This window comes from Lissotriton vulgaris, unplaced genomic scaffold (assembly GCF_964263255.1).
Source record: "Lissotriton vulgaris unplaced genomic scaffold, aLisVul1.2 SCAFFOLD_401, whole genome shotgun sequence".
In the NCBI taxonomy this organism is placed as follows: Eukaryota; Metazoa; Chordata; class Amphibia; order Caudata; family Salamandridae; genus Lissotriton; species Lissotriton vulgaris.
In genome coordinates this window covers 232,266-250,632 of record NW_028254254.1, presented here as the reverse complement: position 1 = coordinate 250,632, position 18,367 = coordinate 232,266, and the positions used below count along the sequence as shown (strand labels likewise).

Here is an 18,367-nt window from a genome sequence, read left to right as displayed (position 1 = left end):
GGAGTAGATTTGGTTCGGAGTGGAGTAGATTTGGTTCGGAGTGGAGTAGATTTGTGTGGAATGGAGTGGAGTAGATTTGTGTGGAATGGAGTGGAGTAGATTTGTGTGGAATGGAGTGGAGTAGATTTGTGTGGAATGGAGTGGAGTAAATGTGTGTGGATTGGAGTGGAGTAAATGTGTGTGGATTGGAGTGGAGTAAATGTGTGTGGATTGGAGTGGAGTAAATGTGTGTGGATTGGAGTGGAGTAAATGTGTGTGGAATGGAGTGGAGTAAATGTGTGTGGAATGGAGTGGAGTAAATGTGTGTGGAATGGAGTGGGGTAGATTGATTGGATTGGAGTAGATTGATTGGATTGGAATATATACGGTAGATTGGGGTGGGGTATATTAGTGAGGGGTAGATGGGGTGGGGTAGATTAGTGAGGTGTAGATTGGGGTGGGGTAGATTAGTGAGGTGTAGATTGGGGTGGGGTAGATTAGTGAGGGGTAGATTGGGGCTGATTTGGGTGGGGTGGAGTCTTGTAGATTGCAGTGGTGTATTTGATGGAATGGATAGATTTGGGAGCAGTGGGGTAGATTGCATTTGAGATTTGGGTTGAGTCTGGTAGATTGGATTGGAAGGAAGGGGGTAGATTGCAGTGGAGTTTGGAGTGGAGTAGGGTAAATTGGACGGGGGTGCATTGGAGTGGAGTGAAGTGGGGTAGATTGGAGTGGGTTAAATTGGAGTAGATTGGATTAGGGTAAATTGGAGTGAAGTGAAGTGAGGTAGACTGGGATAGATTGGAGCAGAGTGGAGTTGATTTGAGTGGAATGCTGTAGATTGGCGTGGGGTAGATTGGCGTGAGGTGGGGTAGATTGGCGTGAGGTGGGGTGGAGTGGGGTAGATTGGGGTGGAGTGGGGTAGATTGGGGTGGAGTGGGGTAGATTGGGGTGGAGCGGGGTAGATTGGGGTGGAGCGGGGTAGATTGGGGTGGAGCGGGGTAGATTGGGGTGGAGCAGGGTAGATTGTGGTGGAGCAGGGTAGATTGTGGTGGAGCGGGGTAGACTGGGTGCAGTAGAGCGGGGTAGATTGGGTGCAGTTGAGTGGGATAGATTGGGTGCAGTGGAGTGGGGTACATTGGGTGCAGTGGAGTGGGGTAGATTGGGTGCAGTGGAGAAAGGTACATTCGAGTGGGGTAAGACGTGGATTGAGTGGCCTATATTGGAGTGGCATGAAGTAGAGTGGTGTGCCGTAGAGTGTTTAAAGTGGAGTGATGGTGTTTTGTCGTGGAGTGGAAATGCGTAGACTAGACTGGAGTGGCGTACAGTGGAGTATGCATGTTGTGGTCGTGCACTGCCTTTACAGACAACACATTTTCAATGGAAATGAAAATTGCATTTGCACCGGAGTATAGTTTTACTGAACACAGAACACAAACAATATTGTGTGCAAATGTCATAACCTAGTGTATTGATGTTATTTGATCGGATTCACATATTTGTTTGCACCACTCTTCAGAATTACAAAACATGTCCTTCATTTGTACTAATTTTACTTCAGCACAGTTTTTCTTCTTTTTTCGGGGGCGGGGCGAGCAAGAAAAATAAAATATCCTACACTCTCTTCTCTTGCATGGATACATTCTCTCAGTTTGAAGTCAGAGAAAGAAAAGTAAACGGACGCCAAACTCCTTTGGAAGAGAGAGCTTAACATTTGACCTCTGTCTTTTAAGGCACAACAAATGTGACAAGATAAGAACAAGATTTAAAGGCCTGTTTATAGAAAGTGAGTTCGTGGAAGAATAAGGTAAACATGCATGGGCAGCGGGAGGGATAAACTCGAGCTGGACAGCCTAAAGCAAATAAACCCAGCAAACATAAAACCAGAAAATGTGAGTTACAAACCACAAAGCCAATGGTAATCATCAGGCGGCTTTCTGAATGTACCCAAGATGTCTTTAGGAAACCAGACAGCTGGGCTATCTGGTAGACTTCGACCTAATGAATCCTTTGGCACCATTTGTCTTTTGTATTTTATTTTAATTAGGATTGCTCTTTTGCGAATATGCTTAATAGACTTTCTATGGCTACTTTTAGCTCTCTGTACATTCCTATCTGAAAGCATATCATTTTGGCCCTGTCTGGAACGAAAGGTGCCAGACAAAATATATTGAATTCCAGAGTGGTGTTTTACAGGACAGGCTTTTTTAAAGCCACTGCTGTTAAAGAGACCGGTCTAGGAAAGATCCTATCAATGTCTGTTAAGGAGGCATTAACTTTTTTCGGTTTAATTGCTTCAGCATGCACACATTTCATGGAAATTAAGTAAGGAAAGTTAAAAAAAGGAGGAACAATTGGCAAAGTGGGTGGTTAAAAAGGGTTAAAGAGAAAGGATAATGTTAACAATAAGTTTTACCATAAAGTAATGGTTTACTAAAATAAAAGTGAAAAGGCACAGGATGAGGGAAAAATGAAATTATAAAGGGCCTCTTCCCATAAAATTTAAAGAGAATGACTAAATGGAGAGAGTTTAGAGGTTTACCTCGGAATTGCTGAAGAAAAAAGTAGATTTTTGCAAATTATTATTACATTTATAAATCCCATTGTTCATGATCTTCATCATGCGTTATTATCAAAGTATTTATTCGTCTCGAGAAAGACTTGTAACAGCCATTTCAGGTTCTTTTATTTGGAGGTCAATCTTCTATGGTGAAATTGTACTTTTTGTGAGCCAGTAATTTCACACAAGTTGCCTTCAGGCTGAAATGTCTTTCTTTGAACCCCTCTGAGTTACCTCGCTTGAGCATGTTAGACATGTAAGTGAAGGAGGAATGCTGCTTTTCTAAAAAAACATTTATTTTCTAGCATGGGAAAAAGTCTATTTGAAACTGAATCTTTCAATTTTTTTCCATCTCAGACTTTCTGGCTTGCTGAACATTGCAGAAACACACCAAGATGCCCCTAAAGGTATTTTGGGTCCTCTTTGCTTGTAAATGCTTTTACGAGCCAGTTCCCTAAGTACAGGAACCCCTGGCTCACCCATTGTTCTGAGAAGAGGCACTATCACGTCCATGCATGCCTGCACACCCTCAGGCAAACACTTATCGCAAAGAGAGGCAGCCTGATTTCACAATAGTGTTCATCTTTTGAACCTCTCATTATGTAAACCAATCATACGGGGATGTGGAAATTATCGTTAATCGAGGTAGATTTCAACTGCCCTAATCTTTTACCCAGAAGTTATGTCCCTTTGTTGCTTTATGATACCTTCTTCAATTTTTTTCAGATGTTTGTTCTCGCCCTCCTTCCTCTCCCTCATAGTTAGAGTAAAATCCTCCCTTACCTGCCTCTTGTTTTTACCTCCACTTGACACCAACATATTCCTTGCAAGATTAAGAGTATGTTTGAATAAATTCTGGGGTCCGGTATGTGTGACATTTTTCTGTTTAAAACCCACTACAATTGCTGTAACTCTGAAGGTATTTTCTTAAAGAAAACGTCTTCAGCTCGGATATTCATGGTAGCTGTAGGCCATTGGTCCAAATATTCTCTCCTCCACATCTCTTAACTTTGACTGCCAGCAGGCAGGAAGAACTTGTTTTGAAGGGCACGGACTCTTCACAATTTCTAATGTACATTTGTTCCTAGACATCTATTTCCTTTCCCACAGATTGAAATCTATTGTCCATGTTGAGGGGAGAGATTTGTGCTCGTTCAGCCATGTAATGATCTACATAAACATATGGCTATCTTACATAGAAGCATGTTGTAGCTAATCCCCTTCTTCTGGTCTGTCTCCCACCCTCCTGTTCAGTCTTACTGGAGGTTATGTGTCCTCCTTTGAGACCCGGTTACTAAAAACAGAAAAGTCAAACTGACAATTGAAGCATTGACTGCTACGTTCTTCCAGTACATGCTATTGTTATTCCTTTTGCGTGCTGGAAGTTGTTTAGGTTTTCAGGATGATGCTTTCTCACAAGGCTAAATATTTAGAGACAAGTCAGGATAATGGCTTTCAAATGTGGTTATGTCACACTAACAAGAAGAGCATTATGGCAGACATGACCGGTCCCCCCTGAGAGGCCTAGAGGGTCATGAAGTCCTTGTCTTGCGCTCATGGAATAATTTCCTCCCACTCTGTACGGCAATGAACTCTGACTTTAAGGGCAATGGCCTTTCTTTTGGGTGACAACTCTAGAATCACCAAGCAGTTCCTGTCATCAACGGAGGTAGCATTCATGCATGCCTATAATTTTAGGCTGCTCTCACTCATCCGGCGTAACACAACTATGCCTTTTGGTGGTGGTACCCCCAAGTGCAGTCGGTGTCACAGGAAGGCAGAGGAGGTCAACCTTTGAATCCAACTTTGAGCACTACTTTAACACTACTTATGTGCACAACAGACTGTAGGCCAGATTGAGTACTTCCAGCCCCACATGACTTCTCTCATAAAGGAACTTTTCTGCTCTGTCTTTTTTTTCTTGTTTTTAAAAGTAAAAAAAGAGCGGTTAATATTTGGACCTTAATCACAACGCTAACAATGTCCATCCATGAAACTCATTTTAATATAGCAATCCTTCGAGGCAGAAAAGGCCAGTAATGCATTTGTTCGATAGAGAATTGTAAGTGCAGATTCCTTACCTTCGGTTTGTCCCCAGGCATCAAACTGGATCCTGAAATTTTACGAAGTACCCCTGCATGCGAGTAGGTGATGTCATTCGGCTCCACGTGGAATTGCCGGTGCCAGAAGTGGTGTGCGGTACCTATATAGCTACCTATTTAGGCACCACCCCAGAGGGCTAAAGTCAGTTCGGGACTGCGCTGACTGGCGCAGAGAGAAAAGAAGAGAGATACCCCGCTCATTTTTTTACTGTCTTTTTGCCAACGTTTGTTACAGCCTGGCCTTCTGGTGTGGTCCTGGTGTGGCATGGATGTGCACGAAGAAGGCTGGATTCAAGCCCTGCAACACCTATCATAGGCAAGTCGTTGACAGTCCTGCAACTCGTCCGTCACTAGTGCCTTGCGCGTAACCACGACCTGCTTCAATTGTCGTACCATGCATCAAAGTCCTTGAGGGAGCGATTCCCTAATACTTTTTGCCTCTTGATGTGCGATACAGCAACAGTCTCAATCCTGGTAGAGAGGAAGGTTCCGGGTTCTGTCGCAGAGCAATTCATCTTCGTTACACTCGAAGTCGTCGCACTCTGTTAAGTCTCACAAGAAGAAGAAGAACCGCAAGAAGTCGAAGAGGTCTTCAACTTCACCCCATCCGTCAGTCATCCAACGAGACAAGGGAGTGTTGCCAACCAAGTCCTGGTTCCAAGGTTGAGCCTGGGCCTGGGCTGTCTCTGTGCCTCCCCAAGTTTCCAGGAGCCGAAGCTACCCCCTTTCAACTCTGAGAATTCTATAAGACCATGTATCTCATAGTTTGGTGGTCGATCCCCGCTGGTGCAATTTCAGGCCCCACAGATAAGGGCCGTGCCGATACTGGTTCCCCGCCGACAGGTCACCCTTGGTGTTAGTCAGGGCTCTTGGATCCATTGACGGATGCAGACTGGCGCTGTTTGTGCCACCTCGACCTTCCCTGACACCAGTTCCCCAGTCAACGCTCCCCGCACTGCCAGCAGCACCATCCCCATACTTATCCTGACTCCAGCACGGAGCTGGAAGGGCATCACCCAATGCAGACTCAGCGCAAACTGGAGCCATTCCTTCCAGGCCGGAGACTGAGCCCTATTCATATAGGCTACAACGTGGGGATGATTGGGAGGGGCCAATGCACCCTAAAGAATACCAGTCCCTAGACCCTGATATGTAGTGGTGTGAGATTTTGGTGGATGCCAGTGGACTTGACACCTCACCAGATACTGACTTGGTCTCTCCTCCTACAGTTGCTACGGAGAAAGGAGCCACATTTGATATGGTGGTGAGGAGGGAGGCTGAGGTCCTAGACCTTCAGTTGCCCTCCGTGGTTGTCACGACTAATGTCTTGATGGAGGTGCTTTAATCGAGATTCACTCCTTCAGAAAACTGCTTCCTCCATTTAATAAAGCACTCACAGACCTCTTGCTCAGGGTCTGGCCCCAGCCCTGCACAGGGGCTCCTGTGAGCAGGACCATTGCCCGCCGCTACGCCCTGGGCCAAGGGAGCCCTCTTTCCTCACCCAATACTCCACCTATTTAGTTTGTCCTCCGACCATCATGGGCAACCAGTGGACAGCTAAATACACCTTCACCTCTGGGCGCCAATAACATCAGGACACTGGGTTCCCCAGATTGTCCGGAGGGGCTACTCCCTCCCCTTCGTGTCTACCCTTCCCCTCCCATATGCCATCCACTCACAACAGGTGGATGGAGGACCACCTCTCATCACTGCCAGGAAGTGGTGGCTCTTTGGCCAAGGGAGCCATGAAGAGGGTGCCAGCATCAGAAGTAGTTTGTGGTTCCTATTCCTGCTACTTTCTGGTGCTTTAAAAGGACGGAGGCCTTTGACCTATTCTAGTTCTGCGCCCTCCCAATTTCTTCCTGAAAGAGGCGAATCTCAAACTGCGTACACTTGCACAACTCGTGCCTGCAATGGACCTGGGAAACTGGGTGGTAGCATTGACTAGCAGGACGCATAGTTCCACATCCCGGTCCTGCCTGCTCCCAAACGCTAACTGTGGTTCACGGTGGGTCACAAGCACTTTCAGTTCACCATGCTCCCCTTTGACCTTAATAGTACCCCCCTATTGTTCACCAATCAATCAGTGGAGTTATATAGCACAGTTAATCACCCTAGAGGGTATCCAGGCGCTTGAGGATCATGATGGTTCTGGTGGCTCAGTCGAACAGCCATGTCTTAAGTTCTCTCCAGATTTCCAGTAGAGAGGTGGACGTCCGTAGCTGTGGAAGGTCATTCCAGGTTTTCGCTGCGAGGTAGGGAATCTGTTCTCCTCTGTTTGAGTGGATGCGATGGGTTTGGTCAAGGGTCAGCAAAGCGGAACTTAGTTGTTTGGTAGAATGGTGGAAGTTCAGGCGTGGTTGATGTAGGCTGGTCCTTGGTTGTTCAGTGCATTGTAGGCGTGGGCCATCCGCTTAAATTGGCATCTGTTCTGTATAGGGAGCCAGTGAAGTTTTCTGAGGTGGGCGGTGATGTTGGTCCGTCTAGGGAGGTCGAGGATGAAGGTGTGAGTATGGTCTGGAGTGTGCTGAAGCTGTGTGGTAATCCCAGCATAAAGTGCGTTGCCGTAGTCTAATTGGCTGGTGATCAGGACCTGAGTGTCAGTACACTTGATGTTCACGGGAGGTAATATGAAGACTTTTAATAACATGCAAAGTGTGAGATAGGAGGCAGAGGAGACTGATTTGATCTGGGACTTCATGGTCAATTTGCTGTCCAGGATTATGCTGAAGTTTCTAGCGCGGTCGGTGGGTTTGTGTGATGGTCCTAGTTCTGAGGGCCACCAGGAGTCGTTCTAAGGGGATGGTGGTGTTGCTGAAGATCAGCACTTCATTTTGTCTATGTTGAGCTTCAGACAGGTGTCCTTCATCCAGTTGGTGACGCTCTTCGGGCACCTATGAAAGCTGGTTCTTGTGTTGGCGGGATCTTCTGAGAGCAAGAGGATGAGCTGCATGTAGTTTAGTCCCTGGGATCTAACGATGTAGGCCAAAGGGGTCATATAGGTATTGAAGAGGGTGGGGCGGAGGGAGGATCCTTGAGGGATACCGCAGATGTTGTCCTTGGATTTGGAGGTGAATGGAGGTAAGCGGACCTTATGCGTTCTTCCAGTGAGCAAGGAGGCAATCCATTAGAGGACATTACCTTGGATACTGATGTGATGCAGTCTTCTGATCTTGGTCTAATGAGTTACAGTGTGAAAGGCCGCTGAGAGGTCGAAGAGGATCAGAGCCGCTGTTTATACCTGGTCGACTAGGGCTCTGATGTCATCAGTCGTCACGATCAAGGCAGTCTTGGTGCTGTGGTTGGCTGGAATCCTTATTGGGAGATGTTTAGGAGAAGGTACTGCTCCAGATATTTAGTGTGTTGTCGGTTGATGGCTTTCTCAAGGGCTTTGGTGGGGAGGGGGAAAAGAAAGATGAGATGATAGTTATGAAGTTTGTTTGGGTCAGCAGATGGTTTCTTGAGTACTGCTTTGACTTCTGCATGTTTCCAGTCTTTGGTAGAGGTTGCCATGGCGAGTGACGAGTTTTCGAGGGTGGTGAGCTTGCTGCGGATCCTGCGGTTTCTGGGGGCTTGTGAGTGAACGGAGTTCATGATGGTGGTGGTGTCCTGGTGGTTGAGCTGGTCTCTAGTGGTCACTCTGTGTTCCCTATTGGTTTCAGTGAGAGTGTGAAGGTAGCCTGAGGTTCTAAGATCTTACAAATGGTGGTCATTTCGTTGAGGGGGTGATGCTGTTTTCTGTGGTTGCTGGGTCGGAGAACTCTCCAACAATGTTGAAGAGCTCTTTGCTGTGGCTGGAGAAGGAATCCATGTGGTCAGCTAAGACTTTACTCTTTGTCTCTCTCAGTAGCCAGTGGTATAGGTTGAGGGTGGTCTTAAAGGTGGTTCTGAATGAGGTTTCGTTGCTTGAGCACCAATCCTCTTTCCGGTTGCATTCAGTAGCGTTTTGCTGTCCTCCGCTTTTGGGATACCATCTTGCCTGCTTGGTGGATCTCCTGTGTCTGCTGGTCTTGATGGGATGATGTTGGTGCAGTTGGCAGTCTGAGTTTAGGTTTTTAACAGCTTGGTCCAGGTTTGATGCAGTGTTGGAGCATGATGTGCTGAGGACATCGGCCCATCGGCTCTCTGATTCTTTGCTCCAGCTGCGGTGGGGATGCTGGGTGGCTAAGCGATAGAGGTGTGGTTGCTGGAGATGTTGAAGTGTATGATGGAGTGGTCGGTCCAGCTGAGTTTGGTGACGTGGCTGTACTTGACCCTGTTGCTGGAGGTGAAGATGCCAGTGGTTGCAGCTCATCTGCGGAGATCAAGGGTGCCAGTCCTCCCCTATCTCGATGACTGGCTGTAAAGTCAAGCTTGCCTAGGCAGTTATCTCCCACCTCCAGACTATGGCGGACCTCCTGTGCTCGCTAGGATTCACTATCTCTGTGATGAAGTCACACCTGACCCCTTCTCAGATGGTCTGTTTCATTGGAGCTGTTCTGAATATAGTGGGGTTTCAGGCTTATCCTCACGATTAGCGAGTCCAGGATAGTCAACCTAGGATATCCTGGTTTCATGTGAAACTACCTCTGAGGCTGCTTGGGCCTCATGGCCTCCTACATCCTACTTGTGACACATGCCCGCTGCTGTATGCAGCCTCCGCAATGTGACCTGAATTTCGAGTGGGCGCAGCATATGGGGAATCTCTCAGACATAGTTCAGACCTCGGAGGGCATTGCAGAAAATCTGCAGTGGGGGCTAACGAACCGCGATTGGGTCAGCGGCAGACCCCTTTGTCTTCCCCAGCCAGACCTGACAGTAGTGACAGATGCATCCCTCCAGGGCTAGTGCGCCTACCTGGGAGAGGTGGTTATCAGAGGCCTCTGGTCTCTGGCAGAATCCGGGCTCCACATCAACCTGTTGGAGCAACGGATGATCCGATGCATTGAAAAGCTTTCCACCATCCATCAAGGGGAGGCTAGTGCAGATGTTCACAGACAACACCACCCCCATGTGGTACTGCAATAAGCAGGGCGAGATGGGTTTGTGGATAGAGCCTTGGTTAGATCTGTTCCCCACCAACAAGAACACACAATGTCTGCACTTTTCACGCTGGAGTTTCTAAGGCGGCTTTTCGTCTCGATTAGAGCTCCGGCCTCATGTGCGCCTTTCTGCCAGTACCTGCCCAGAGTTTTCAAGAAGATCAGGAACGACCGAGCCCAAGTCACCTTTGTGTTCCGGATTGGGCCCAGAGAGTTTGGTATCCCGAGCTCTTGAGCATGGCCGTTGAACTCTGATCAGGCTGTCCCTTCTGTAAGATCTTCTTTTGCAGCAGCAAGGGAAGGTTTTCAACCCGAACCTGTCAACGCTCCACCTTTATATGTTGAGATTGACAGCTTTCGACCTTCTGCCTGAAGTCTGTAATGTCATCTTCGCAGCCAGGTGTCCCATCACCAAGACGGTATATACCTGCCGTTGGGGATAGTTTGTGGCATGATGTGCAAAAAAACAGGTTGACACCCTCCCTCCCCCTTTCTGCCTCTCTTTCTCAGGTCCTTCTGTTTATTCTCTCTTGCCCATCCGTGCTCTTCTTTGGGCACCTTAAAATGCTGTCTTTCTGTCTTCTCAGCATTTTTAAGGTTGCCTTATCAGCCATCCTTTTTCAAGCCCCCTTTTGTACCCCGGTTTCCGAAAAGTCTCCACCATTTGTTCCCTTCTTCACCACGTTTCAGTGGGACCTAAATTTAGTTCTGACTTTCCTGATGTACGCTCCTTTCGAGCCGCTCTACAACTGTCCTTTGAGGCTTTTATCCATCTAGACGGTCTTTCTAGTGGCAATCACATCTGCCCGGAGGGTCAGTGTGCTCCAGGCTTTGTCATCTAAGCCCTGTGCCTCAAAATCTTCCATGTGATGCTAGTCCTTTGCACTAGAGCTTCCTTCCTACCGAAGGTGGTCACTTCCTGTCACCAGTCCATCACCCTGCCTAGCTTTTATGCTCCATCTCATCCCTTTAAAGATGGAGGAGTGACTTCAACAGCTGGACCCAAAAGGTGCATTGTCGGTGTACCTTGACTGCACAAGAGAGTTCCAGGTGAATGAACAACTCTTCATGGGGTATGTTAGAGCCCAGAACGGGAAGGCGGTACAGTACTGACCATCTCCCGAAGGATCGTACTTTGTATCAAAATCTGCTACGCTTTGAGCAAAAAGCAACCCTCTGAGGGCTTGCATGCTCATTTTTCAGAGCCAAGGCTGCGACTACTGTTTTAGCACACAGTTTTCTGGTTCTGAACATCTGCCAGGAAGCGACATGGCCATCTCTACACATGTTGACGAAGCACTACTGCCTCTAAAGTCAGATCGATAGGGATGGATACTTTGCCCTTCTGGTCCTCCAGGACTTTTTACTGCGAAATTGTTTCGCAGACCCACCTCAGGGGAGGTTTTGCTTGGAATCTATTCTAAGATAAGGAATCTGTGGCTGGAAGTCTATTATCAGATGAACAAGTTACTTGCCTTCAGTAATGCCTCATCTGATTGAGACTCTTATCTAGCAGCAGCTTCCCTAACGACCCACCTAACCTCCCCTCTTTGTGAATACATTTCTAGGGATGGGGCTGTTCCTCTTTCAGGCCTTTGTGTTCCACACCAGTGGTCCGTGTTCTTCGTGGCTCCGCACTCCTGGCATGGAAAGTCTTGAGAGGAAACTGACTTCTGCCTGCTGGGGTGGTGCCAATTTAGGCACTGCATACATCACTTCCAGCGTGGATGACTACGCCAGTCGGAGCCAAACTAAGCCACCTACCGACGTGCAGGGGTACTGCTCACAAAAACTTTCCGGATCCAGTCTGACACCATGGGATATTTCTAAGGTGAGGTATCTGCGGCTAGATAGTCTCTACCAGATATGGTGTTAACCGAAGGTAAGTAACTTGTTTGTTGAAGAAGCTACCACTATTTATAAAAGTCATTTGTTGGTCTTAAATGCTACAGCCTACCAACAATATGTCAGTCTGCAGCAGAACTACACGACTGAGATCACAAAACACATAGACCTCCGAGATTTCAATCTGTTTTTAAAAACTATGACAGAACAAGGCTGGCAAATGGACATTATTTTTTGTTTAGCACACTGAACTCATGCATTGTATGGCAGCCCAAGTACTTCTCTACAAAAGATTACAAAAACTTAGTTGCCAGTTGTTGGACTTGGCCCTTCTGGCAGGTTCACCCCTGAACTTTTTGCTTATTCAGGTGAATTGATGGTAGTGATTTTTGGTTTCTGCGCAGTTTACCACTGTGTCCCAAGGTAAAGTGTGTGCGTGTTGTGAGGTTGGCCTGCCCTCCCATAGGAATGCATGGGGAATGTATGTGTCCATGTTAGTTCCTGATGCGTGGGGAGTGCAGGTGCGAGTTTGGTATGTGCGGACTCGTGGAATTAAATGCTGCGCAAAGATGTATGCGGCGTGATTGTGTCTAGTGTGGAAGTGCCACTTCTAGAAGTTGGCATGTTTGTGTAATTTGTGTCTGGCGTGTGATTGGCTGGTGAGCCTGGCTCCAGGAGTCTGGATGGGTCTGCCCCGATGGTGAGTGGAGAGATTAGCATGCTGATGTGAGGGAGGGGTGCACCTGGGACCTGAATAGGACTGGGCTTTCCTCACACAATGCTGACTCCGCCCCCTGTGGTGCGACTGATGACCCTAGCCTGGACAGTGAATGGAAAGGGTGGCTGAGCACAACAAAGTGCTCCAAAACCAGCTGCGACTGGTTTGCCCCCACCCTGAGACAAATGGAAAGGGTGTATAAAAGAGGGGCTGTGACACCATGAAAATGTTCTCTTCCTGATCCAAGCTGAGGGGGGCCTGCTGCTGCTGCTGGGCACCAGGAGGACCACCACTGGGGATTGCCTCCCTGCCTAGGAGGACCCTGTTAGCTGGCCCTGGGCCCAGCCTTGTCCCCCCCCCCACCACCTCCTGGAGGACTCTTGCTGGAGTATGGGGCATCCTGGCGCTGGGGAGCGCTTTGCCCCTACTTCTTGGTTCCTGCAGCGCTGGGGAGCGCTGGATTTGTCCCCCCAGGAGCGCTGATTTAATGGCCACTTGTCCCTGTTTGTTCTAGGGGAAAGCAGGAGCCCATCCTGCATTTTGGCCTCCGTGGGAGCCGTCTTCGCGGCTCCCCCTGCCGCATATTTTGCCCTCGTCTATGGCGCGGGAGCCTAACCCGCTCATTGCCATGATTTTGCGCTGTTTATAGGTCCCTGGCAGGTGCCCACCCCGCCAGGAACCTTGTGCCAATTCCCAAGGGAGCTTACCCCTCAAAATCACCGCCGCCGGCCCGGAGAGCGATTAGGAGGCGCTGTCCCGCCTCCATACCCCAGGGCCCCACTGCAATTGGTTACCGCAGCCGCGACCCGGAAGTGTTTGGCCCTGAACCGGAAGCCAACGGTAGCCCACCCCGCGCTCCGGTGTAAAAGAAGGTTGCCGCCGCTTGGAGCTTCTGAGGCTCCCCACAGACGCTGCAGCCCCCGTGGTCGAGGGGGGGCCGAGGCGCATTGTCGGCGCTGGCCCCCACTGCCGGATAACCCCGCCTGCAGCCTCCGCGGTGCAGGAAGAGAAGGAGGCCGAAAGAGAAGCATAGTCCCCAGAACCACCCGGTGAGTCACAGGGGGCTGGTGGGGGCTCCACGAGGGTAACATAGGAGCCTGTCCCAACCTGGCTCCTGTTCCGAGCCGGCCCGCCATTGCGGGCCGCTCCAACCTTGGGGGGCATTCCTGATTGAGCCCTAAGAGGCTCGGGGGCATTTGGTTACCTGGAGCCTGTGAGACTCGGGGCATTTTGTTATTTAGAGCCCACAAGAGGCTCAGGGCACCTTTGTTTATTTTGAGTCCCCCACGAGGGACTCCCAACGACCTGGGACATTCTTATTTAGAGCCCATGAGAGGCTCGGTGGCCCAATTCAACTTTGAGTCCCCCCAGAGGGAGTCCAACGTCTTTGGGGGCATTTTGAATTGGTAGAGCGTGCCGCTCCCACCTTGCCCCACATTTTGTTCTTGAGCCCAGCAAGGCTCACGGGGCCACAAGTGTTTTGGGTCCAGAGCCCCGAGGCTCCAACGTGTTGACCCCATTGTTTCCACAGCTGCCCAGCACTTAGTGGGCAGCTGCTCTGTTTTGGCCCCCTGACATTTGGGACACAGTGCGTCCTAGCCCCAGAGAGGTCTGTTGGCCTGGGGACAGTTTGAGTTTATGCCTATGTAATTTCTGCGCAATTGTTCTTTGCTGCACCTCTGAATGTGTTTTTATGCGTCATGTGCTTTTCCCTACACCACTGAATGTATGTTTATGCATCATGTGTTTTGCCCTACACCTCTGAATGTTGTGATGCATCATGTGTAATGTTCTTATACCTATACCCCTTAATGTATAGTGATACTGGTGGTTGTTCTTCCCACTACAGGTGTTGCTAGTGAGGTCCTGGTTCCCTGCGTGATATTTTCCTAAGCTGGTTAGGTTTGTGTAGGTGGTACTTACCTGTTACCAGTGATTACTGGTTGTGTGCTACATTTGCTATTTTATGCTACAAGTGTTCTATGTTCTATGTGTTACTTCTACAAAGTGCTAATTCTACCAAGTGCTAGTTCTAAAAGTGCCTATTCTTGACAGTCGTCCATGTGGCCCTGTCCCATGTACATAATCCCCCTGTAAATTCTGCCCGTGCCTGTTGGCACATTGTAAAGAATGTTTTTTATCTAAGGTGTTTGCTATAATACAAGGCTATTTTTATATATAACCTTGGGTGTTGTTGCTGGGGGTGCGTGCGCAAACACTTAACCTACATTGCCTGCGGGATAAGCCTTATTGCTCGCCCCACGTTGCCCAGAGGGTGAGCAGGGGTTATCTTTGGCGTGTAACTCCCTTGCCCTGACTAGAGTGGTGGTTTCTGTGTGGCTTTGGCGCAAGCCTCAGCCAACCGGAAATCCCATTTCTAACATCAGTCTTGTCCTGTTACCATCTACCTTTAGCGCAGCTTTAAGTTGGTCAACAGCCTATTGCCAAAGACTTGCATATAACCATCATCATCGTCTTCAAATCATCTTTATTCGGTCAATCATGGCCATAAAAGACACATCAACACAGTACACTTGAAATTGTTCATAAAATTAGTTAAAAAGCATCATCATCATCATCCCCTGCAATATTACATAGCATAAAAATAATGCACCATTGTTTTCTTGGCTCGAATTGTAGCTTTAAGAAAAGCACTCACCCTAAAAAGATAATTGGCTAAGTCAGTGATTGCAACTTTTGCAAGGCCTGTACGCGTCTACGTACCCTCAAGTTTTCAATAGGGGGTTAAGGAAAAGTCTTTGCGTATAACTAAAATTGTTGCAAAAGAACATAAAATAGTGACTTGTTTATCCAATTACCAAACATTCTTCCCATATTGGTAATTCCTGATGTTGTACATTTGATTTAAAATACCTTTGAAATGTTTATTTTATTTTGAAGTATGCATCATTGTTTCCAACGCATATGAAATGGATTTTGTTCATACGTTTTTCTAGGTACCAGGAACTAGTGAAAAAGTATGGTAAACTTGCTCCACTGGCAGAGGTGAACCTCCGGCCCCAGAGCAAGGCCAAGGTTGAAGTGCACTTCGAAGAGAAGATGAAGGAAATGAGCATCCGCCTAGACCAGACTGTGGCAGACTTGAAAAAACAACTAAAACCGGTGGTGCAGTTATCCACTAACAACATGCGCTTGTACTATCTGGACCGTGAGGCGCCCTTCGGACCTGAGGAGATGAAGTTAAGCACAAGGGCCCTGCACTCCTACAGTATCCGCGACGGTGATAAGTTTTTCGTGGAGCCCAAGACAAAATGACCCTGCCAGCCCTAACACATACAAACTGACTTTTTAACAGGTTTTAGGTTTTGTTCTGGTTATTTTTATACACAGGTCTCCGCTTCTTGGCCAATGTGGTAACTTTGAGTGTCGAGGCACCGAAGAGAGCACGTTGCTTTTCTGAGTTCTTTGAAGTTGTTGATGCGTAGGTGTTGCTTCTTTCACTCACCTCGCCACTGCTTTGTTATTCTTGTGAAATCGCATGAACAGAGTCTCTCTTGAGATCAAAGGGTGTAAACAGAAATCCAGGGACTTGTGGAGAAATAGGCTGCTAAAACCTCTTTCTGACTCTTGCACGCTCGTTTCATTTTTGTCTGTCTTGCTGTTGTCTTTTATGTGTTTTTCCTTTAAATGCTGTCCCATCTTTCCGTAACTACTGTGGCAATCACGCTGTTCTGGTTTTCGTCTCTTTGATTTTTTTCCTGATTTTTCCCTTGATGCCTTTTTTCTATATTTTTGCCTTGTTTTGTGTTTTTGTTTGTTAATTGGAGGTTGATCGTTAGCAGCTAATTTTGCTGTTTCCAATGCTATTAATTCCGTTCAAAGGTGAGCACATTTTAAGCATTTGGTATGATGTTGCAGAAGTTTGATTCAAAAGTTAGGTGATTGATTGAAGTTTGGGTGGGACCATCCAGCTCTTCTCTCACCTCGAAGATTCATTCTCTGGGGCTGCAGGAGTGACTTTTCATGCGGAATTGTTTCCTTGGAGCTGTACTTTTTACTCCTTAGTGCAATGATCATCTGCAAAGAGTAATGTTACTGTGTCCCTTGCACACCATTGATGCAGAACTGTGATGAGCACACCCCCCTGCACATCATATACTTGGAAATGTAGTGTGCTGACTGGTGCAGAGGACATGCCCAGAGGTCTCCGTGCTTGCCATGCACTCTGATCTAGCATAATTCTCTCTGCAAGAGACTTTGGGACAGGAGCTGTAATATTTTATTATTTATGTATAGCAGATGCTGAAATCTTTTATTAATTATTATTGTCTGAACAGAATATCTAAGTTGATTATTGACGGATTTATTGAGCTTTGTTAAATATCTTAATACTTACACTTTTTCCCCTCAATGTACAAGTCATTCATTATATTGCTATAGTATGTCACCTGTATACATACCAAAGCTTGTAGAACAGCCAGAAGGTAGATGATATATTCAAAGCACAGAACAGGAGGTTCCAGGACAGCGGTGTAACTAATGGGATGGGGTACTGAGCGTTGAAACAATGCTGAAATAGCTATAGTATGCTGAGCATAGGATAGAGGCAGTTAACAGTTGAATATTTAAGGCGTACTTGTACCATGCTGGCCATGGAAGGTGTGACTGCAAAGTGTAGTGATTAGCATGCTGAGCAGATGAGTTTGTCATGGAGAAAGGGCAGGCATGGGAACTGAACTGTGAGTTTTGAGGAGAGAAAGTAATTGAGAAACGCCTTGTATTGTCTCTGAGAATTGAACTGCTATGGCCATAAAATAAAGCTGATAATTATTTATAGTTGGTAAACACGTGTTGGATACGATGGATAGTTTGTGTTCACGAGTCCTGTCCATCCAGTAATAACTCTTCATGCAAACGGAATGTCTTTTTAGTTTACCAATTATTTTACGGCGCTCATCTTTGTTTTCATCTCTTATTTAAGATGTAATTACCACGGGCATAAAAGGAGCAACATGGAAGCAAGCACAGAATTTGCTTACATCTGTGCCTCATACACTGTGACCAGAACAAGATATCAATGATTTCTATGCCGTCGCTGTGATAGAATCCATTACATATTACAATGTGTGTCCCACTGATGTATCGAGAATCTTTAAATGTACCTTCCACCTCATAGAATTAGATCTGTGCCCGCAGTATATTGAAATCATACTCATTACTCTCTGTAATTTAATCATACACAGTACCACTCACTGTAATTATATCAGGGAAAAGATCACACAGATATCGAAGAAGCTCAGGTACACCACATTGTCAGCAACATCTTAATAGCTACAGCTGTCTTGCAACTGGTGGCTTACAATCTTATGAGAAATCCATAAAGCTTTCCAGGTACACCACTCTGAAACCAAGGTAGGAGGCCTATATCGCAAAGAACCACCATTATTCACAGTCAACATGACAACAGATGATCCTTCTGCCTAGTAACCCAACGCTCAACCCCACAGGAGGTGTGCTGCACGTAACAGCCAAATGGACTTAACACTGTACCTGAGACATATCTTCTTAGGGTGATTCAGACTCTGGTAACTAGAATTTAAACATGGCTCTTCCACTCTTGGTCATAGTAGGGTTGTTGTCAGGGTCATCTTGGTCATGTAAACTATGCCTTTGGTTGACTCTCTAAAAACATTCATCTGGATTTCACAGCCCAACCACTTATTGGCGTAATAAAGTGCCAATAATGGCCTCAAGCTTCAACAAGCATTTACAATGCAATGGTCTCGGCATTGTTAAAGTTAGAGCCATTGGCATTGCTAATGACATAATTTTTATTTATGTTTTTGTTTTGAAAACATAAATAAATGACATTGTCATTTACAATGCCAATAGCTTAATCGCTCGCAAATGCGAGACCTATTGCATTTGCACCCACACAGAGCCACCCACATAAAGCCACCCACACACACATACAGAGCTACCCACACACACATACAGAGCTGCCCACACAGAGTCATTCACATAGAGCCACCCACACACGCACAGAGCCACCCACACAGAGCCACCCACGCAGACAGAGCCACCCACGCACACACAGAGCCACCCACGCACACACACAGCCACCCACGCGCACACAGACAGACAGAGCCACCCACGCGCACACAGACAGACAGAGCCACCC

The 18,367-nt window shown here is 47.2% G+C and overlaps 1 protein-coding gene across 3 annotated transcripts in view; it reads left to right on the top strand.

Moving 5' to 3' along the window:
* LOC147659607 (tubulin-specific chaperone cofactor E-like protein) overlaps positions 1 to 17,031 on the top strand; it is a 246,444-nt gene extending 229,413 nt beyond the window's left edge. For all 3 annotated transcript variants that reach the window (XM_086951609.1, XM_086951608.1, XM_086951607.1), the window contains exon 8: positions 15,183 to 17,031. In XM_086951609.1, coding sequence (XP_086807735.1) covers positions 15,183 to 15,501 — 319 coding nt within the window. In that variant the 3' untranslated portion in view covers positions 15,502 to 17,031. The remainder of the gene's footprint in view (positions 1 to 15,182) is intronic.
* Positions 17,032 to 18,367: the final 1,336 nt, after the last annotated feature.